Source organism: Corapipo altera, unplaced genomic scaffold (genome assembly GCF_003945725.1).
Source record: "Corapipo altera isolate COAL_440 unplaced genomic scaffold, ASM394572v1 61411, whole genome shotgun sequence".
Taxonomy (NCBI): domain Eukaryota; kingdom Metazoa; phylum Chordata; class Aves; order Passeriformes; family Pipridae; genus Corapipo; species Corapipo altera.
In genome coordinates, this window is record NW_020884875.1 from 15,962,750 (window position 1) to 15,986,163 (window position 23,414).

The 23,414-nt window shown below is 37.4% G+C and overlaps 1 protein-coding gene across 17 annotated transcripts in view; it reads right to left on the minus strand.

Annotated features, from left to right (window-relative positions):
* KIAA2026 (KIAA2026 ortholog) overlaps positions 1-23,141 on the minus strand; it is an 89,756-nt gene extending 66,615 nt beyond the window's left edge. For 8 of the 17 annotated variants that reach the window (XR_003526367.1, XM_027635404.1, XM_027635408.1 and 5 more), the window contains exons 1-4: positions 22,307-23,139; positions 19,696-19,896; positions 10,234-11,660; positions 1,010-1,086 (exon numbers count right to left, since the gene is read on the minus strand). Coding sequence is in view for 13 of the 17 variants with exons in the window: in XM_027635404.1 (XP_027491205.1) it covers positions 1,010-1,086; positions 10,234-11,660; positions 19,696-19,896; positions 22,307-22,857 (2,256 nt within the window). In the remaining 4 variants the exon portion in view is untranslated. Of the gene's footprint in view, positions 1-1,009; positions 1,087-10,233; positions 11,661-19,695; positions 19,897-22,306 lie in introns of all 17 variants that reach the window. The other 9 variants (XR_003526366.1, XR_003526365.1, XM_027635401.1 and 6 more) reach the window with 5 other exon arrangements.
* Positions 23,142-23,414: the final 273 nt, after the last annotated feature.

The following is a 23,414-nucleotide window of genomic DNA, read 5'->3' on the forward strand; positions in this document are numbered from 1 at the left end:
ATAGATATGTAAATGTATGTACATTTTACCTTGATTAGCTAAAAGATTGGGCTAAGTTTTAGACAGACTACTTAAATGCAGTAGTTTAATATTGTAAAAAAAGGATTTCTAACCTAATTGTATATATATCCATGGTATGCAGGTAACGTGCTCAGAAAAATAAAATTTTTAGACACTGTACCTATTTTTTGGAAACGTTTCAGTCACTACCATTACAATATAGATAAAAGACAGATTACACTTAAATGTCAGTCGTTTCTCAATATTGAGTGTTACTAACCAATTTTATCACCAGAAATTCTACTAGCTCCATCTGAAACACATCATCATCATCATGGTGGAATAAACTGATTTGGTGTGAGGGTTTTAGAAAACAGTCATGATTTAATGTGGGTCTACTCGTCAAAATAGCACAGATTGCTTTCTGAAGAAAAAAAAAAAGATAGCCAAAGGAGAATTTCAATGCAAAGCAGGCATGCATACATAAATAGTAACTTAGAACTGAAGCACTGTAACACTTCTACTACAGCACCATAAAACCACATTATCATAATTAATACTCTTAGTGCTCTCTGGCCCTAAAGTCACATACAGACAAGCAAGGTGAGCATAGTTGCCTATAAATTTTTTGCGAGTCCTTCAGTAAACCAAAATGGATTTCAGTTAAAGAATCACATTGTCATACCTCATACAAAACAAGTAATTTTATCCCAGAAAATTTTATCTACCCTAAAAATTTCATTAAAAACTTCTAGCTTTTATAGGTTTTATACAGTAACAGATATATCTGGGATCCTAAACAACAGTGTGGAACAGTGTGTACGCTGCACATAATAAAAATGCTAAAACATTCTTTACCAAGAAAAGGTGAAATGCACTTTTACAAATACTATCAGGTTAAACCTCTCAAACTAGAAGAAGGAATTCCAATATCTCTATCAGAAACTAAAGGACTTACTTCACAGACAGTCAGATTTCAAGTGCTTAAAACAAAAATTAAAATAATTACCTGAAATTCTGGTATGGTAGACTTTCTGACACCCTTCCTCTTCTTTGTGATTGCTTTTTTAGATAGTGATTTTTTTCCTTGTAAGATTAAAAGAGAAAAGCTTCATAATGCTGTTTGTTGTACTTAATTAATAAAATCAAGCTATATACAGACGAAAGTTAAACTGTAACTGACAGCTTACAGTAAGTCATGTAAACATGATGAATTAGAACTAGGCTCAGTAAAAGCAAACATTAAACATGTATCTGTGTAGTGCAGTCTTTTGGGGTTGGAGGAAGGAAAAAAAAGAAAAAAGAATAAACAAGAAGAAAAGGAATAAACCCATTACAATTCTAATAACATGGCATCTAAAAATTTCAGTCATAAAGGAAACATTCACACTACTCTTCTGAAAGGAGTGAAATCCAGAACTTATGGCACAAACTTAAGAAATATAGCATCTTACCTGTAAGATTTGTTCTCTGACACTGTAAAGTGAATCACACATTAGGATCTGGGATCTCTGTACCATACAGTAAAAAGACACCCTCAAAGCACAAGCAATATCTAGTAATGCCTGACTGAACATACTGAAGTTACCAATGAAATCAGATTATTGATCTGTTTTTTCCAGCAACAGCAGAACTTAACAGTTTTAGAAGAAAGCAAATGCCTTCCTATAATGCAGTTTACACTCACCTATGCTATATAAGAACATGGATGTATCAAAACATCCCTTTGAAGGTAAGGTAGGTGCTTTACTGCCTAGAATGTCAGAGCTCTGACATACATTTCTCAAATCAAGTAGTTATGTCACTAAACAATATATGCAACACAGGAGAGTTTCTTATATGGTTATTTCTACATTCATATGGTAAATTGAAATAAGACCACTTTTAACTTGTTCACTCAGGCCAGACCATCACTCTAACATTATCTGTGTTCACATGTGGGAGCCTTAAAAAAGAATTAAAAGCCTTAAACAAAAAAAGAACTTGAAAAAAATAATCATAATTTTTTTGTCAACTAACATAATTACAGGCACTTCGTAATAACGCAAGCACAGGTACATTCAATATTTATATTAATGAAAATATTGGCAAATATCGCATTTAAATTCTTCTTAACACGTTTTCTTGTGTGGGCAAATGCATATGTACATACACATACATCTATTTCTAGGCATCTATTCTACAGGTGCCTGGGTATCTATATTTTCAGTTTATTATACTGTGAGTTTCCCGAACATCTTACCTGACTCTGAAATAAACACATTTAAGGGACAAGGCACAGGGCTTGAAGAATCTAGATCTGAAACTCCACATAAAATCAAACTATATAAAAATCACTAAATCAGCCTAGATTTGAAACTCTCCATACTGAACACATTAAAAAATTTAAAGAGCCCTCAATTACCAAAAATAAACACTTACAGATTTCACACTAGAGAACAAGTGATAAAACAGAGAGGCATGTTCATCAGAACAACAATTCAAACGGCCTGACAAGAGGCAAATAAGTCACCATTTTTATTATGCAGTTTATGGATACAGTTGCATTGAAAACATAATTGCTATTACTGAGAACATTGCTGTCCATTTACTGAACTAAAGTAGACACTTATAACCTTTCTTGACAAACTGACTCAAAAAGAAGTCTGGTCGCATAGTGGTTCCTTGTAATAGCCCTGTAAAAAATGTTATTTGGAAAGAATATGAAAAGATTTTTAAAAAGGGCAGCTAGACTGCCTTGCTTCAGTACAAAAAGGAAGATTTGATTATGTTTAAAACAATATTTTCACTTTACTTGAATATTGTAACGTACTTTTCAAAAAATGTTAACTTGAAAATTTTCAGCATGTGGTGCAGTACAATTTATGATGCAGTGTACTTCAAAAAATAACAGTTAACAGAAATACTCTCTCTCTTTTCCCCAACATATCCTCGTGACAAAGAGATAGAAAACTGTTAGAAAAAATTATAAACAATTAAAAAATCAAATCAAATCAAAATTTATTCCTTTGCATCAGCATCTAAAAAGTATGAAGTAGGAAAGACATGGGGTAACAGACAGACCAATGAGAGAGAATTAATACATACAGCAAACTGCTTACTGCAAATTCATCTTCTACCCTAGTAACTTCCTCATAAAATACAAAATTGATGTTAAAAGAAGTTGTATCAGTAGCACTGATAATATTTTCCTTTTAAAAAAACTTGTATCTGTTTTTCCCAAAATAGTATTTCTCAACTTCAAACATCTGCAAACAATGGTAACAGGAAACTATTCTTTCACAATCAGCAGTTAGCTAATAATCCATATGTACTACGTAGGTGGAATATATTATAAAACAGTGTTTAAAAACAGAGCTTTGCAACCCAGAGGTGTGCTGGTTTTGTGGATTACCATCCAGCACCCAGACTTGGAACTTTGTAACACACTACCTTGTCTTTATGTGTGATTGGCTCTACCACATCTGGCTACTAACCCTGTCTGGGGATAACAAAATCCCCAAGGGGTTGAACCAGTATCAGCTCGGAGAGGCAACTTCTCAAATCACTCCACTGAGGTCTGCTAGGGATATTTTGCCCAGAATCACAGGTAAAGTAACTATTTCAAATGGCTTATAATAATTCCTTAGCAGATAATGTTTTTGACAGCAATCAGATCTCAGTGCACTGTACATTTCAGAGCATACTCAATGTACAAATATATTTAATTGCTGACTAATAGCAACCAGTTAGAAAAACTTATAAAAACCTAAGATAATGAAAATAAATATTTCTAATAAGGAATCTCTTTAGCTCACCTATTCAATCCAACACAGCCTGCTTCCTTCCCACGCCTCCAGATTCTACCTTTTACTAGTCATATTTTGTAAAGCATGTAGCAAGAGTTCTACACATGGACAAAATAATACAGCAATTTCAGTACAAAAATTTTTAGAGAGGGAAGGGTTCCACAGTGGTTCAATAAACAGATTTCCATCTTTAGAGATCTTCAAGTTACATCTGACCTGCTCTGGTATTTGTCTCAGTTCTGCTCCAAACAAGGAATCAGAGCAGATGATCTCCAGATGTTTCCTCCAACGAGCATTTGTGACTTTTTAAAAAAAGACTGCCTTGCACAGTATACATATATTAGTAACAAATACACAGGAGTCACTAACTCAGGACTGCACTGCTCAGAAGGAAGACAAACCAGACAATGTTTTTGTCCAATCAATTTTGTCACACTTCTCCATAATCAGGTAAGACTGAGAAAAACACTCTCCATCAAAACAAATCAGGAGTTTCCCAAACTAAACCAAGAAGTCCAACAAAAATCATGATCCTGAAACAGCTGAAGAGGCATTCTCCTTCAACAGCTGAAGTACATGAAAGCTGTTGTTAGCCCTACCATCTTGAGGCACTAACAGTGGTCTCCCCATCCAGCAATAGCTATAACACTAAATTATGTTTACTCAGACAAGTGTTTGATAAATATTTTATAAATACTGATAAATAAATACTGATTTATTCTTATTCCTTTTCCACTATTGAGCAATACTTGTGATAAAGATTAAAATTTTACTTCTTTTTGATACAAAGTTCAATTTCAAATATAGTTAACATTTCAGAAAAAAAAAAGTGCTTTATTTATTGCCAGGATTATAAAATAACATTACTAGATTAAAAAAAAAATCAACTGGTTTGTATTCAAACATAGACAACAAAACTATATTGAAAAATATACTTTGCTGCAAATGGCACTGTTCTAAAGCTAGGAACTGTCAGCCTACACTACTGCTGTGTAACTTTACATTCACTCGCAAACAATTTACTGTGCCACAATTACTAATTATGTCTCCACACTGCCTTTTCCAACAGGCTCCACATCTCAGTTTGGTTTCAGCTCAGAGGAGAAGAGATTGAGACACCATACCTCAAATGGAAGTTGTAACTAGCATCCTTTGTCCCCTCCCACACTGCAGGAGAGGATGAGCTGTTTTTATACCACCTCCAATACTCACAGCTAAGCCACTTCTGATGCCAGCGAGTGGACAACTACACTCATCCCAGGTCAGATTCTTTTCATGTTCAGTAAATGAATCAGGACTGTACAACAAATACAGAGTACTTTTCTTTCTCTACCAGAGAATAAAGGGAAAATACACAATCACTTTATTCTTCAAGCAAACTACAACAAAGCTTATCCTAATTTAAACAATAATTCAATTACCTGTGGATATAAATCAAAATTGTTTATTGAAGTAAAATTTCTCTCCAATAACATGTGACCAACCTATGCCTACAGTTGGCAGCATCAGAGCCCAAAACCTCAATCTGCACATTTTCTGACTTTACCTGCTGAAACAAACTACTTGCATATTAAATTGAAACACAAGCACTGTCAAAATGCATACACTCTGCAGTAAAGAACAGTGCAGTTGTGTAACATTTTAGCTATCACACCATTGTTTTGTCTGAATGAAAACAAACCTCTCTTGCAGCAGAAATGCAGCAAAACACAGGTTTTCCACAGTAAACTTACTTAAGCCACCCTGTAGTCATCTGCCAAAAAAGCTGAAAACTGTTCAGCAGACACAAGCAGCATTCACTTGGATACTGCCTTGTCCACCTAGTGTTAGGTGCTTGAAGGACAACGAGGGCAGAAACCTATATAGTGAGTATTAGTATAAACCAATATTTGAGGTTAGTGAAAGCACTGAAGTGAACACAAAACATGCTATTCTTCATGCTTGCTTTTCTAATTTCAAAGCAAGTGAACATCACATTAGAAAGCACTGAAATATTTTTAGTGTTTAAAACACTGTATTCCAGGTTTCATGTATGATTCAGTCTCAAAGTAAAGACAGTGCTTTATATAACAATGTAAACCTAAACCAAAATAAATGTGTAACATAATTTCTTACATCACTGCTTTTTAAGAAGCTAATTAATGCTGAATTAATGGTGACCACAATAGGTAAGGCAGAAGAAATATCACTTCCCTGAATCAACACTCTTTTTAGTTAACCTCTATTTTAATCTCAACTACAAATCCCAAGAGACTGGATTATTTTATACTTATGAATGATAGTTAAGAGGTGGGTTTTATTGATTTTCATTCTACATGTTTATAATTGTCATCAAGCAACTTTTTAAACAAACTCATTGCTGAAAGTAAAAAACAAATCTAGATCTATAGATCTTTCACATTTATTTCTTTTAAATAACACTAGTGCTGGAACACTTCTGTTTTAAGTTTCACAGGAAATCAATATTTTATTAACCAAGAGCCCTTTAGCTCTGTGAAAATTCTTACATATTAAATTTCAGTTCAGTAGGTTCAGGAGATATCTGGCTGCCACAGGTTTTCCTTCCAAGCCAAAACAAATTCCACAGATGTTATTACTGAACAGATGTGTAAGCAATTAACAAGGTAACATAACAACTTGGACCTGAACACTAGTTACAAGCATCCAAAAAACACACTAGGGAGATTAGATACAACTAAAACATAAGCCTTCTCAAGTTGGTCTTGCCACTTGAGGGTGAAGGAGGGGAAACAAAAAAATAAATAATTCAGATCTCTTCTACTACTACTTCAGAAGCACAAAAATCAGACAGATAAAACACTAAGCCACAAGAATGTTGTTGACACTTGTAAATGACTTCGGCAAGAACCATTTTTTAGTTTTCTACATTAGAATCCTTTTGACTTGAAAACAGGAACGTTTTTACAGACTTAGTAAAACTTTTTGTTATAAACTCTGATATTTGAGTCCTTGTGGTTTCTTGAAGAAGTAATGTTAATCCATGCTACAAATTATAAAGTGACAACAGAGAGCAATTTTAAACAAAAACTTACTTGAATAATATATTTTTATAAAGATGAAATTTTTACTGCATATGCAGCCAAGTCTTATTGCCCCAGATGGGGCAACGGATGTGTTTAACATCAAATACTAACTCAGTGGTATTTGCCACAGTAAAATACAGTTAAGTTAGCCCCCTCCAACTGCAAGAACATCTGTTTTCATTACATTCTAGGAGCAACTCCACCCTTCTCAAATTGAAGAATAGGCTCTATATCTTTCTGTCAACAAATCTGTAAAGACACATTTCATGCCTTTCAAAGATTTGGCAACTACTGAGGATGTCCTATTTCCTCTTTAATCTTCTAATCTTCAATCTTGCTCTGTGCTCTCGACAGCTCTCCCTTTAGAAAATTTAATATGCTACAATCTGGAAAATGAAGCATCATGATAGGGTTTTGAAGCTTCCATACTGACACAGCATATGCTTTTATATAGTCAAAAGAGCAAAAGAGGTTTGGACAAGTCCCCTAACAATGCTAATTTAAAGAACAATGTAAGGAAACCCTATAAAACCTCAGTGGTACACATTTTTGAAGACAATAGCACTGAAGCTTAATGAATTGTGTACCTTGTTACAACTTGGTGGAATAGCCCTCAATGTTTTCAACATGATTAACAGGCTGTTCCATATCTAGAGGCTAGACAACTCTACAACAAAGCTTTTACAACACTGAAGACAAAAGTCTTCAGAAGACTTCTGAAGATTAAACTCCCAAGGACAATAAACCAGGCCCTACAAAGTTGCTGCCAGGCCTTTTAGTTCATTTCTTCACATTGAAGCAACACTTGACTTCATGCACAAAAAGTACCGATACTCTAAAGAAATAAAATACACTGTGAAAGGTACTTTGAGCAGTAGACTGCTATGAATCTTTCAGAGCATAGAGTTTACATCAAGGTTCTTCTAAAGTCCTGTGCTGTATTGGTGTTTTCTACACCAGTTGCAATATAAAGAGATTTAACTTACTTCAACCTTTGCTTCAGGAACATCACAGTTATTTCAAGTCTCTGGTGCCTCCTATTTTCTCAACCCTACGGATGCTCTGAATTTCATCCAATCCCTGTTTCAAACATGCAATCACAGGATTCTCATACTTTTGTACTGTGCCTTGCCCTGAAACCTTTATTGTACCCCACAATTTACTTTGGCATAGCTGTCTTAGTCCAGATCCAACAAGCCTTATCACCATTGTCACAGTCCAATTCAAGATGTATAGCCTAATTTATCTAACTCCAGTAACAAAATACATTTAGAAAGGAATGCATAGCATGCAAGTTGTTTATAGAACTGCTCTCCCTGATTCTGTATTTTCACTTTATTCAGTACTACTCTGTTAATAATACTGACACAGAACACTGCCACAGTAATAGCCATCGTCTTCTTTCAAAAACACAGACTCAGTAAAGTGGTTACACCTTTTCATAAATCATAAGAAAACCTTGTCATTATGGCAAAGGCCATAACATGGCTCTGTTCTCCAGTAAGTTTTCCTCACAATAGTTCTGGGAAGTTTTCAGCTAGAAAAACTGCACTACCAGGCTATATTCATGATGGGTACCACTGCTACAGCAAGCCAGGAGTGCACAAATCATCTCAACAGAAATACAAACTGTGACTGTTACATTTAGCTGCCTGAGAGAACCAGAAGCAGGAAAAAAAATTTTTTTGTTAAAAAGTAAGGAAAGGTACTCACTTTTACATTCCTGATGCTCTCTTCTACCCACTGCACTGTTTTAAGAATGTTGTAAAGAGTGATTATGGCCAGGATCAGATTTAAATCAAATGTCTTTGTGAATTCAGACCAGGTTTTACCAAATCTCTTTTTCTGTTCTACATTGTAAGGGAATCTTTAAACAGATTATTTACATTTCAGCTGATCTCTGACAAATACTACTTAGCCTTAAACATTATAAAACATTACAGAACAATAAAGTATTAGCATGAATTGAATCCAATTGTATCCATTTCAGCCTAATAGGTACAGGATAAATGGACATTTAACAAGCATAGGAACAACAGCTCTTTCTTGCAATGCTGTAAAGTTTTAGGAAAATTTTCTCCAGCAAGGGCAAAATTTGCAATGAAGAAGTGGTCAGAATTAAGATGGAAAATGCCTCAACATTTTAAGAGATAAAGGACAACAGTTCTACAAAGTAAAGAGGCCTTGTTTGCAATTTGGGTTATTATTCACTTTGCTTGGTTTTAAGAAAAATGGAAACAGTGACACTTTGGAGAGCTAACAGTAGTGCAACTGAACGTAAAATACATTAGTTTTGCTGTATACGACATATATGAACTTCAGCTGCAACTTTTAAAATTTCTGTTGAGATGTGGGCATTGAAATTTTTTGGAAGGAGGAATTTGTGACTTAAATGGTAAGACAGTTTGTTGGATATTATGCACAAATATTTGGGATCTAAATATTACTTGTTTCCTTAGCTTTAAATTTGAACTTCTAGTAAAACGCACTGACATCAAATCTTGGAATTTTCTTGCCCTTTAGAAGACATTTTGCTGTTATTCAGATTTTTCATTTTGGCTTTCCACATTTCAGATGAAATCCAGTACTTATCTGTCAGTTTACACTGTTCTGAAAAGTAGCTTGTCACTTTGAAAAATATAATTTTTGAAGCAGTCTGCTAAAATCTAGCACAGATAGCTTAGCCCAGGACTCAACAGAATGAAGCTTTTATGGTGTTTCGTATGACATCAAAAATACTACAGCTACCTGACAATTTGAATTGACTTACAAACTTTGAAAACTTTACTGTTTTCAAATAGCTTTAAAATTTTCCAGTGAGTTAACTGAAATCTGGATTCTATATCACCTACCTGAAACACTTAGCTAGATTCTGCCCAAATCTGTAAAAAGAATGCCATCAGCATAAACTCTGTATCCCAGTTGCTGGACTGTTTGGTGACCTAAGACAGCACAGTTCCGGTATGAATGACTTTAGATTCATGATCTCATATAATTACTCTGTGTTTCTTCATAATTTGGATAAGGTAATATTACCAGAAAGGGGAGAAACATTTCCACAACTGCTCTAACATAAGACACCACAAAATGACTTCAAGTGATGCTCTCTGATGCTAACCAGTCAGTAACATTCATTCTTCTAAATATTTTTTGCAACAAACAACCTCTCCAAATGTATTATGTTCTCTAAATTCTGCAAATGAATCATGGTTTAATCAGCTGATGAGCCTGTTTTACATACTTTATGTGGGAAACTTTCACTTTAAAATTAACAGCCAGAATGTCTAATGCAATAAGGCTGTCCTGTTTCACAAAATAAAATATAGACGTATTAGCTAAAAACACAACTTAGAAATCAGTATCCTCCTAAGTTTTACTACAGGTAAAAACTGTCAACTTACCAGATTTGTGCTTCTTGTGTTTTGCTTTCTTTTTAATTATAAACAACTTGTTCTGGAGCTCAGATTTATAAGATTTGAATGGATGAAGATGAATCTCACGTTTTCTTTGCAGGTCATCAAGTTTTCTCTGTAGATTTTCATTTAGAATATCCTTCAACTTCTTTTTTTTCTTTTTCTTCTTTTTTGCTAGTATCTTATTTAGTTTCTTATTATTTCGCAATGAGTTCTCTAGCACTGTTTCTTTAGCAGATTCATGGTAACTGGTGTCTTGGTAATCATTGTAAGTGCCATTGACATGCACCTGGCAAGCTTTCAGCGTGTTCTCCTTGAAGGGACTCATATCAGACCTTAGTCTGGCCATTTCAGGATAACCTTGTCCATTCTCCCCATCTGTTATTTCTCTTGAACTAGAGTCACCACCCACACCAACAATCTCTCCTGAAGTAATCAAATTCCTCAAGTTCTCTTTATAACAAACAGTTTTCTTGATGTCACAGACTCTTGAGTCTTTGATTTCACAGTTTATCTCCCCGGTAGGGATTCTAAAGGTGCCTAAATGTAGGGTTTTTTCTGGACAGACAACAAGAGAGTCCACACTTTTCTCTACTTCTGTCTTGGAAGGATGTAGCAGTTCTCTACCAGCAGAACTGACCTCCCCATTGCTTTTGGCTACATATTCATGTTTTACTCTTTCCGATTTAACACGTGGTACTTTTTTAACTTTGATGGGAAGAGATGGAAATTCAGGAGCCTGAAAAGGTTTTTGTTTGTAAATCCGAACATCTGCACCACAGAACTGTGGAAAATGAACATACGCATTCTCCAAGCAGTCATAACCAAGAATTACTTCTCTGCATTCATGGATAGGCTGACCTAGCACTGCATCCTGAACATCCTTTTGTGTTTCATACACAAAGTCACAGAGACCTTTTAGCAGCCACACTTTTTGGTAGAATGGTAGCTCATGAAATGGTTTTTCCTCCAAGGGATTAACTTCCCCGAGCACTTTGAAAAACTGGGGACATAAGCCAAGTTTTTCTGCAGCGCCATTAGGATTGTCGGTTTGCCCTACAACAGTATACCAGTGTTGTACTTTCTTTCTCAGTGCTGCTTCCCAAGTCCTGTAAGAAAATGTTGGCCTGCGGTGTAATGTAGATCTGCGATGAGGAGGACTTAACAAAGAAGTCATTATTTTAGATAAAAAAACATTACACTGAGGCATCAGAAGACAGCGTTCCAATTCATAGAATACTATTTCAGGTAAATTTAAAATCTGTTGTGCCAAACAAAGAAAATGACCAATAGCTGGAATCTCCCACATCGTCTCCATCCTTGTAGGTGCTGCTTGAGCTAAAAGTGATTTTTCCCATTCTTCTATTTCTTTCTGACTAGCTTCTTCTGCTTCTTTTCTTTCTTGATCTCTCTGCCTATTAAAAGAAAGTTCATGAAAATTCAGACACTGGGGGAACAAAAAAAATGAGGGAGACAAAAATCAGAGCTACAGCATGACAAACATACTTATCTTGAAGTAATGAAGAGCACAGCACATAAAGTTTTAGTTTAGTTTCTCTTATTTTGCAGTACACAATGCATCACTGGACCAAAATGGGAAATTACAGTCTTTTATAATCTATCACCACTAGTTTAAAAATGGAAAAAGGTAAGAAAAAAGCCTGGCATATATCAATAGTCTGAGTGGTTTAGGTTTTTGGAGGTTTTAAAATGTATTTCCTTCCCCAGTCTCTTTTTGTCAGGATTAAGTATTCATCAGATTATCCATACCAAAATCTCTGAAACAAATTCCAGGTAAATCTTGCTGTCAAATGGTTGCCCTGTGGCTTGCTTCACCCTCCTTGTACTTCCCTTCCTCAGCACACAAGTGTGCACGTCTAAGTGCTAAGTGCTTTATTTACACACATTTTCCCTCCCAGTCATAGGTGTGCTGGTTTGCAATAGTGGTTAAAAAGGAAACAAGTATTGGGATGCACAAAGAATGTGATGGAAAATAACACCAGAAATAAAATGTCATTACATTAATGAATGGTTTGCCCTCACCTGAAAAAATGTATTCAGTTCTGGTCCCCCTATCTAAAAAAAGGATAGAGCAGAAATAATGTGTATTCAGAGAAAGAGGTTATCAGTAATCAAAGGCCTGTAAAAAAGTTCTGAATAATCTGGGGCTCCACACAAAACACCAACAAGAGGAAGCATGACAGCAATATGACAGACTGAGAACTTCTATTTACTTTTATTTGGAAATTCATCATGCAATTTAAGGGCAACAAGTGTTAGAAAAAATGCTTCCATTTCAGATAATCAAACCACACCTAGCTTACCATCTAACTTACTAAAATATAGGATATGTTAATTCAGTTCCAAAGAGGAAAATTGGACACCTGCATGAATCACAAGAATATCAAAGGTTGCCAGCAACAGAAGGGATTTTTCTCTAATGCTCCAATAGTAAACTAACATTTTTGCCTGAAGGCATGACCAGATTCCAAAAGATAGCATTAGGATACAGCTGTACTTACAGGAAATTTTTTTTAGAGCTCATCCTAAGCTTCTCATATGTTTTTCCCTAAATCTCCTATCACTAGTAGAAACAATGACCTGCCTACAACACTAATATGACCTGCGGAATTTCCATGTTCTTATTTCCAGATTGCTAACCTCCAATTATATTTTTTTCATACACAAGTAGCGAATAAATGGCGTGTAGCCATTCAAAGCATCAATGGCTTCAAATTCAGCAAAAGAGTAATAATAAATTAAAATCTTTCTTCTAACAACCTGAAGCTAATAGTGGCTTCTAGCTTGAAGAGTGTGTATTTGAAGCATTAACTACTGACTAGCTATCTCAACAACGTAAAAAATGTGACCAACCCAACTTAGTTCACATTTTAGTCAGCACTGGAGAAACATACCATATATATGCAAAATAGCATAAAATACAGTAAGATTCTACTGAATGCTTTATCTTATACAATTAAATTAAACTTCTAGTGAATTATTACTATAATTTGAACAGAACTTTTTAATACCACATACACACATTCTTGTGACAGATTCATGTAAAGCATAAAATGTAAAAGCAAACAGATCAGTAAATTCTTAACTTCAGTCTCCCAATGCAGCATTAATTTAATGATGTAAAGGATGGGATATAAAAACAAAATCCTACTGTGCAGCACAAAATCCCATTTGCCGTTCCATGTGAACAAACCAATAAATTCAACAATACTACTTGCATAGGTAAAGTGACCATTATTTTTAATATGACTTATGTTCTATTTCAACGTGCTAATATTGCATTGATATAATAAAGAACAGAAAATAATAAATAAAAATAACTAATTTACATGTGAGACAGAGGAAGAAACGATACTAAGTAAAAAATAGTCTCAAACATCAGTTTCAAAGCACTCTTGGATCCCACTCCCTCCTTCCTCCTAAATGTAAAACACACCTCCTAATAACCTGCTGCCTCCAAAAAGGTGTGAACACTATTAACATGGTATGGAAATAAGATTAAATATGAACATATAGTGAGATAGAACATATGTAGAAACAATAACATTTCAGTATCGTTGAGAAAAATACAAGCAGTTTCGATTTATCATCAATTCATAATTTAAATCAAGATAGAATTCTCAAACACAATACCGTAGATTCACTTCAGTCTAGATAAAATGACAATTATTATACTATTTTAAGAATGCTTTAGAAGGTTCCTTAAAAAGAAAAATATAAGTTGTTTCACTTGCAAAAAGTTTGTCTTTGTTTTTTAAACTGTTGTTTCATCACAATATCTGTTATCATTCCGTTCTCAGCAGACATTCAAGACAAAATGTATATAAAAGCACACTTCCATGTCTTCATTATTGAGGTCTTCCTGCTAGAATCTTTTGGAAGGCATAGCTTTTTCCTGCAGTGTTTTTTTTGGGCGTTTTTTTTTTAGGAGGATAGAAGGGAATGAAGAGGGGAGAGGGGATGGGGCAAGGGAGCAGGGATGGAGGAAGAAATGGGGGGTAGTCATCATCATGGCTGGGCTTTGCGAACGAACATTTGGGGAGGGCTCTACTCACGTTTGTTAAAAGCGTGCTGGTGGCTAAAAAGGCCAATACAAGATAGGCATGTCCAGCTGCAAAAGGCACAGCAGAAAGACTCCTTAGGTGGTATATTCTGCAAGGCACGATTCTTTCTGTGTTGTCTTTTCTCCTTGAGAGTGATCCTGTGTGCATTCTCAAAAGCATCAACAGCGTTATAGATGGTGTGTCTCCAGGCCTCCTGATTGGAGGCCAGAGTAGACCAGTGATGAAGATCAATATGGCCAAGGCTGAGATGTTGTTTCAGGGAGTCCTTGTATCTTCTCTTTGGGGCTCCTCTCGTGGCAGCCAGTGGCAAGTTCACCATAAAGCAAGATCTTAGGGAGGCGGTGGTCCTTCATTCTGGAGACGTGCCCTGCCCAATGCAGCTGTGTTCTCATCAACATGGCCTCAATACTTGTGACTGGTGCTTGTTCTAGAACAGATGTGTTAGTCACATAATCTGACCAGTGAATGTTTAGGATTGTACGGAGACAGCGTTGATGGAAGTGTTCTAAGAGTCGCAAGTGGTGGCGGTAAATGACCCATGACTCGGAACCATATAAGAGAGTAGACAACACTATGGCTTTGTAAACACTGATCTTTGTACTTTTCTTCAGGTGTTTATTTCACCAGACTCTTTTATGAAGCTTTCCTAAAGCTCTATATGCCTTTGCTAACCTGTTGTCTATCTCTCCGTCAATCTCATCATCGAGGAGATGCAGCTACCTAGGTAATTAAACTGCTGGACTGATTTGAGCTCTGATTGGCCAGTGGTGATGTGGGGATGATGGAAGACTTCCTGAGGTGCAGGTTGATAGAGAACTTCTGTCTTCTTTTAAGCTGACTTCCAGCCCAAAATGCTCAGCAGCCTCAGCAAAGCAGGACGTTAAACGCTGCAGAGTCACTTCTGTGTGGGCAACGAGGGCGGTGTCACCAGCATAAAGCAGCTCCTGGACAAGATGGTTTAAGGTCTTGGTGAGGGTCTTCAGTCGCCTTAGGTTGAAAAGACTTCCATCAGTACGGTATCAAATGTAGATACCGTCCTGATCATCGAGGTCTGCCGTGGCCCTTTGGAGCATCATGCTGAAAAAGACTGTGAAAAGGGTTGGTGCAAGAACGCAGCCTTGTTTCACACCATTAGTTATTCGGAAGGGCTCAGAAAGTGCATTGCCATATCTGACTTGGCTGTTCTGATCCTCATGAAGTGAATTGATCATTTTAAGGAACTTGGGGGGGACATCCTAAATGTTCCAAAATCTGCCACAGACCTTTTCTGTTCACCGTATTGAAAGCCTTAGTGAGATCAACAAAGGTTACATAGAGATGAGGATGATGATCAAGGTCTTCCTGTTAGAATCTTTTGGAGGGCATAGCTTTTTCCTGCAGTGGTTTTTTTGGGTTTGTTTTTTGTTTTGTTTTTTTTTTTGAGAGGATACAAGGGAATGAAGAGGGGAGAGGGTGTAGGGCAAGGGAGTGGAGATGGAGGAAGAAATGGGAGGTGGTAAGAGAGAGACATTTGCTGTTGGACTGAGAAATTCTCTGGACCTACATACATTTGGCTTTTATTTCATACTTTTATTCACATTTACCATAAATATGTTTGCAGACATGTATTGTGCTTACAGTCATAACAAAACTAATCTAAGGTAAAGCTGACACTTCCAGACTGAGGTCATATTCCCACAACACATGCACAGCACTTGTTTTGCAGCTCTTAAGTGGATAAAGCCATGGCATTTCACGTTAAAGCTCAGCAATCATGATCCCCAAGTAGAGATAACACCTAAAACAGAGTCCAGATGTAACTCCCACTTTTCTTATTATTTTCTCCTTTGAGACAGCAGACAGATAGCACCAGTAAACTCCTTCTCACTTGCAACAAGAGATTTCACTTGGAGGGGAGAGGAGACAATGATTAGATTTTACTTTGTTCCTTCAATTACCACTTCTAATCCACGTAGGTGTTGATTTAGGTAAAAGGTCAGAGACTGGAACTCTAATGACAAGATACAGAGAACTATTTTAATTCTACCATAACTTGTTTCTACAAACTTTCTTTTAAAAAATGAAATCAAAAGTTATGTACAAATTAGCAATATTACACCTTATTCTAAATTAAGTCAAGGTGTAACACTCAGAAGGTATTAAATTGGAATATGCCCATGTAACCTTAATTCTGTATCTGTACTGGCTTACATCATATTATAACATACTCTACATTTTTCTCTAGGACATAGGTTAATTCCATGCTAACATCCTCATAAAAATCAAAACTGACTGTATAAACATATCCAATTCCAAAATTTGCTAAACTAAATTACTAACTTGCAACCAGAATTGAACTCTTTGTTCTGATGAACAAATCTGAAACTTATCCCAGGATCATGTTTTCAGAGAAGGTGAAGTTCTGCCTAGCATAACTTTCAACAAACCAAAGTTATAGAGACACTTAATTCACACTGAAATCAGTTAATTAGCTGTCATTCACCAGCGGTTTAAAAATTTCAGTAGGAATCTACCTCTATGTTTCAGTACCTAAATAGGTAAGCATTTCCAATTAAAAAAAAAAATCCCACAATTATTTATTGTTAACTGAAATGTAAATTAGTATGTATATTGCTATGTATATGTGTATTAGCATGTAACCAAACAGCTGAGTAGAAACTCATAGAAACGTAATTAATAATCCAAAGAAGATGATCAATATTCTGATAATTAGAACACTTGAACAAAAGGAAAGCTTGGGAAAAAGTGCTTTTGCCACTGTACAGAAATTATTATCTGCAAAATAATGAAATCTGCTTTGCAATGACATCTCAGTTTCACATGTTGAGTGTACCATGATGAATGTGTCACTTGGGGGAAGTTGTAAAACACTGAATAAAGAAAAAATGAAACTGATTGTGCAAGAAATGGATAAATTGCAAGAGAAAGAGAACCCTCGATGAAGGATACCCATATAACGAAAACATAGGTAGAATTTGTAGGAGGATTTCCATGAAGCTAACTACAGAAAAGAAGATAAAAATCACACTTTAGGATGTTCTTCCAAAATATGCAGTTGGAAAAAAGCTTGCAAAATCAATGTCAAGGATTTTGGGGGGAAAACAAACCCAAAAGTTTTTAAAGGATTTATTTTTATTTTTATATATAATATACATTATTAGATCTATTTGTATATTTTAGTATTTTTAATTTAATTTTAGTTTTATTTAATACTCACCATAAGATGTCCGTGCCTTACAAGAGTATCTAAATATCTAGAGCAAAGAATTAGATATAAAATCATACTTCAACAGGCAATTTCTTTAGGTATGAAGATAAGTTTTGTAGACAGGCCCTTGCATTTATAGCCTTAGTTATTTGGGACTGAAAGCATGTAATTCCTAGGCATTCTAAACTAAGATAATTACTGGCTAGAAAGTACATGCATGCTGAGGGGTCCACTGGATGGCAGAAAGGGAGCATTTTTTTTATGTTCCTGACAACTCATCTGAAAGTGGGGTGAACAGCAGATGCTGCCTATCCCAATGGCCAGCACAGTGCTTGCCAACTGAAATATCCAAGCCTGCAATCTTGCATTTAATTTTGAAAGTATTCCTCAGTGTATCAGATTTCTAAAAAAAAAAAAAAAAAAAAAAGCAGAATAACCATTTTCTCTTCTTAACAACATAATCTATACTTTAGTAATAAGCCAAAATAAGTTTAGAAAGTTGAAATATATTTTTGAACAAAAATAGTGTCCCATCTTAGTGTTGAAAGTCTGTGCATTCATATATACAAAACTTTGAAAATTTATGTACACTGTTATCATGCGATCTTCACTAGTAATATATTACTAATTTTATAGGTCTTCCAATTTCCAAGTCTTTTTCATAAAATACTACTAAAAGGTACTTTTGGAACATTTTTTTGTGACTTGGGAAGCAATTGATATAGAGAGGTCCAAATTACTTTGAAAACATGGTGGGATCCACAAGGAAATATAACTTAAGAAGATATCTGAAGCACAATTATTTGAGCAGCTCAATAGAGTCAAAGAAATATTCGACCAGCTACTTAGTGATAGATTTTTATCGCTTCATAGTAAATGGTACAGTTCAACATTTCAGGGTGTAAAGGGACAAGCTTGCTGTGATCTTCTTCTGTTATCACAGAATGTTCTGTAGAACCAAGCACTGTGGAGTATCCTTTGCACAGGATCTGGGACTTTTGAGTACATCCAGACACATGAATTTAACTGTTAATTACTACAGTGCTGCAGGAATGAGCTTAAAACAGGTGTACGAAAGCCAAATTTTTACTCTGTCTGGTAAAATATTCTACGGAGTCTATGGGTGAATTAAAATACAACCAAAATGGTTTCTTTTTCGTAACAGTTTTATCAAGTTCTGAGTTCTAGAACAAAGAGTTGAGCAAAAATCAAGAGACTTTTACCAGAGAAACAATAACGCTGGTGATCTTCGCTTTTCTTTTTTTTTTTGTGAAGTGTGATTAGAAGATGAGCGGATTAGAAAAAAGATTCACTCCTTTCTAGGAAAAAAGTACTGTCTAACAGTAAAGTCAGCCAAATAGCTTCAAAATCTGTTGAAAATTAAGATTACCTGCAAAATTAGAGTGAATTGATTACATATGGGAAGAAGCCTCCAAAGCTTTGAAAAAAGCTGGAAACATTTTGCTTCCTAAAGCAAATACTGTCTTACCATCATGCTCCACCTTCAGACACAGTCACTCAAGTTACTATTAAAATATACAAATTCACAAGCTTCTTTTTCCTCAAAGTGAAACATATTAACATTAAGCACCGCCTGGAATTATACATCTCAAAATCTGACAGATTTTAATTACGCACACATTCCGAAAGTGGTACCTAACTGACAAGCTGAAATGCCACATCAGTGAGGTAACAGCAGTGGCACTGGCAGAGATAATTTGCTTCTGGCTATCAATGAGGGAAGCAATGACAAGATCATGGAATTAGATGTAGTTAAGCATTCTGGTAGTTTTTAATCTAATTGTTGCATGAAAAACAGTCCAAGGACACGGGTGATAACCTGTGAATGAGCTAACAGGAAATTGCTGTGGATGTTTTTAATTAGTCTTAAAAGTTTCACAATCCTAAAATAAAAGCAGCTATAATTTAACGTAATGACTTCATCATTATGTGGTGAATTCTACGACTTCAGCAATTTTTCCAGAAGGTAGTACTAACATTTTGCTTTGCAGATGTACTGTACTGAAGTCATGAACTTAAGAGCACAAGAGTTCCATAATTTTTATTTACCTATAAAAGCCATAAGGAGCTAGCCCCTGTAGAGAACTAGGAAGACATAATTATTTAAAACTAAAACAAAATGGTTTTTCCTATTACCTCTTTTCCTCTTTTGCTCTCAGCTGCTCCTCTTGTCTTAGAACCTGAACCATCACAGACTCAAACATGCCTGTTGACAAGCCTACTAAACTGCGAGGTGTGGAACGACGTCTTGTGGAAATGCATGCTGTTCCTTTCTCATCTTCCTGCCCATAGCATCCTCTAGATGTGACAGCTAATGATGTTTTCTCTCTTAAATGCCTAGAAGAAAAAAGCAAGCCAATTCACAACTATGACTGTCCTTACCAGTGGTACTTCAATGCCTACCCTACCAACCATGGATCAAGCATATTTACTCAGACAAAAGCAGTTATCTTTTCATCTGCCATTTTTTCCACTTTAGGAGTTCCTTCATGAAATTTCAAACCCAACATGCTAAAATGCCCTAAGTTTTCACATCAGTTAAAAATGGTGGATATTTACCTCAAGTAACCAAATATTATTTGGAGATTGAATTCTCTATATTAATCCATAAATATTTGGGGGGGCAAAAAAAGGTGTATATGTTGGTTTAGGCTGGAGAAGTCTGTGTTAAACACCAGTTTAGTGCTGTTTAAAACTACAAAAGGTGAAAGGCAAAACAATACAAATTTGGCTGCAAAGCTTCATTTCATCCTACATTGTTTCAAAATACTCCATTAAAAATGGCAGAGTTTTTCACAAACTCTGAAAACATTTGAGGGAACAGAGGGGAAAAATCCAATCTCCATTCAAAAGCAATCTCCATTCTAAGGTAATTTTCTGTAGCTTGTACAATCTGAGAATTATACAACTAACATTGAACCACTTGAAGGGGCTCATTAAGCTAAACATTGCTCTGTAATGATGCAAGAATAATTATTCCAGGAAGTAGTTCTTCAATTGCATTTTACTCATAAAATTAGGTCTGGTAAACACTTAAAACAAATTTGTCTGATCAAAAATTATAAAAGAACTTTGAGACTTCTAGATTCCATAATCCTTTCTATATATAGTTCTTAGAAACTTTTACTAAGCTAGCGCACACAGACATATTGAGTACATCTTTACAAATCTCCAAAGAGCTAATACAAGAGAAATTCACTATATAATGAGGCAAGATTATTTTTAGTTAAGTATTTGCTAATATTTATTTGAAAATGACTGTGAATTTCTGAAATAATTACAAGGGCAATTTATTTTTTTTTTAGTAAACACATATATGGCTATTTAGATGACACAGTGCATAAACTGACTTCACTTTCTTGCATAATTTCTTATAAAACAGCATTGTGCATTCTCAGGTCCTACCGAATGAAATGAGTAGCCACTTAATTCAACCAAGAGCCTTCAACAAAATGCCCATCAATTCAATATAGTAGAAATGCTACAGTCACACAACATACAGAAATGAACACAGCACAGATTTTCCAAGCTGCATTTGGTTATTTATTTGCCAGCAGTAACTCTACTAAGCCAGGAATTCAGACTTTTTTTTAAACCAAGTTTTACTCAAGCAAACTAACAACACGCATGTCCCATTAGGTTTGGCTCCTTCCCTTCTCACAAACTGCCTCAAAACTGCTGTTATACTAAAACAGTTTCAAATATACTGTTGCTACATCAGAATGCACACGTTCATTCCAGTTTCAGTTGAGTTCTGCACCACACTCCTCAAGTGTTCCTACTACACAAGCAAGGTTCTTCTTACCAGCTGGCAGGTCACGCTCTGTGTCCCTAACAAGCTTAAAGCTGATGGACATGCACACCTTTACAAACTTCCCAATACTGTTCCTTTTTCACCTTCACCTTTAGCCAAAAAAAACTTTTGGTTTTTACATGCAAAACACTATGCCATTCAGGAGACTGGTGGGCCTTTCATTGTAAGAAGCCACTATGAGTTCCGGACAATGACTGAACTGTGCCTATGACAAATTCATGAGAAAGCATTTGCTTCAGTCGTGATTTAAACTGGCCTTTCTACCATATAGCTCAATAGCTTTCTACGTTTCATCTGCTTTGGCTGATAAACAAGTTCCTGCTGGGGACTCATATTTAAACTTATCACGGTTTCCATTTTGCCATTTAAGACCACAGTATGCCAAGTACTGTCTCTCATTTTATGAGTATCAAAAAATATGCCATTTCAAAGCAGGTAACTTTGGTTCAAGATTTAACTCCTACTTATTTTAAAGACAGTAAAAAATTCACAGATTGTTAAAAAAAACAATTCTAAAGAGCCAGATATTCATACAGAGTTTAGGCAGCTTCATGACAGAGTAAAATAAAGAAGCATTTGACATCTTGTGTAAACAAGTGCGTCTCTACGTTCACAAAAAGCTTCTTTCAGGAGGAAAATCTTAGCCAGGAAATGCTGTGCTCTGTTTGGCATTTTGGTTTGGAATTATTTTTGGAATATTCAGGTTTGGAATTTCCAAAGAGTTTTGAATTAAGATTTGAATAGCTCACAGTAGGAAACGTTCCTCACATGAAATTATTGAGAGTTCCAGTGTTCTGTTGTGGGGCTTTGTTTGGTTTGGATCGGTGTTTGTTCTCTTTTAATGGATTTTTTTCACACAAAGAAACACACCTCCCTGTTCTACTTTATGTAAACAACATGCGGCAGGGAATCTACAGACTTTTCTACACCTACCGGGACAGCAGCGCCAACTTCTGTTCCAGCATCATCTCCAGCTTCTGGGCCTGTTTGGAGAGCCAGTGATCCACACCGTGCAGCCGGTAGCAAGTCTCCAGCATAAGCCGGAAGTCACACACGAAATCTGCTATCCCTGTGTACTGCCCACTGGAAAATTTCTCTTCCATCTTCAACAGCCATATTCCAGCTGGCAACTGCTGGAGGGACTGGCCGCTCTTATGGCCCGAGGGGGAGCCGGCGCCTTCTTCTCCGAAGGATGCCTGATCCGCGAGGGGCTCCAGGAACGGCGCCGTCAGAGGCCGGTACTTCTCTAGAAGGAACTCGCGCAGGATTCGGTATCCCTGCTGCAGCTCGGGACTCAGGCTCTGCTGCCAGGCGGTCTTCCCTCCGGCACCATCTCCCTCCTTGTCGGGCTCCTCCATCCCGCTCCGAAGGGCGGCGGGCCGATCCGCCGGGAGATCCCCGCCGGAGTCCATGTCTCCCGCCCCGGGCCGGCTCCTCGGCACCGCCCGGGCACCGCGGCGCTGCCCCTCGCCCGGCCGCCGCATCCGCACTGGGCTCACCTGTGGACACAGACCCCGCTCAGCCCCCGCCTCGCTGCCCTGGCACGACCCCAGCCCTGCCCCCGCACCGGGGGGCGGGACGCGCCCGCCGCGGGGGAAGCACCGCCCGGGTCTGCTCACGGCCCCGCCCGCCTGGGGACCGCGCCCTCGCCCTCAGGGCCCGCCCCCTTCCTGCCTCCGCCGCCGCCGGCGGTGGCACCGGCGCATCCCGGCTCCGGCGCGCGCACTTCCCGCCGGGCCGGGCCCTCCCGTCGCTCCCGAGGGGCGGGCGGCGCGTGCCGGCCCCGCACGGCCTCCGGCGGGCAACGGGCGGCGCGAGGGGGGCGCGAGGGCAGGAGGGGAGGGGGCGCGGCCCCCCGGGCGGGCACGGGAAGGGACGCGGCGCCGCTCACCCCAGCGCGCATGCGCGCGGCCGGCTGCGGCTTCGGCTCTGGGCAAGTTCTGTCGGACGCCGGGCGAGACGTGGCGTCATCAGAGGGCGCCGGGCTCGGCCGTGGGGGCGCGCGGGCGGCCGTTGGTGCGCGCGCCGGCGGGGGAGGAGC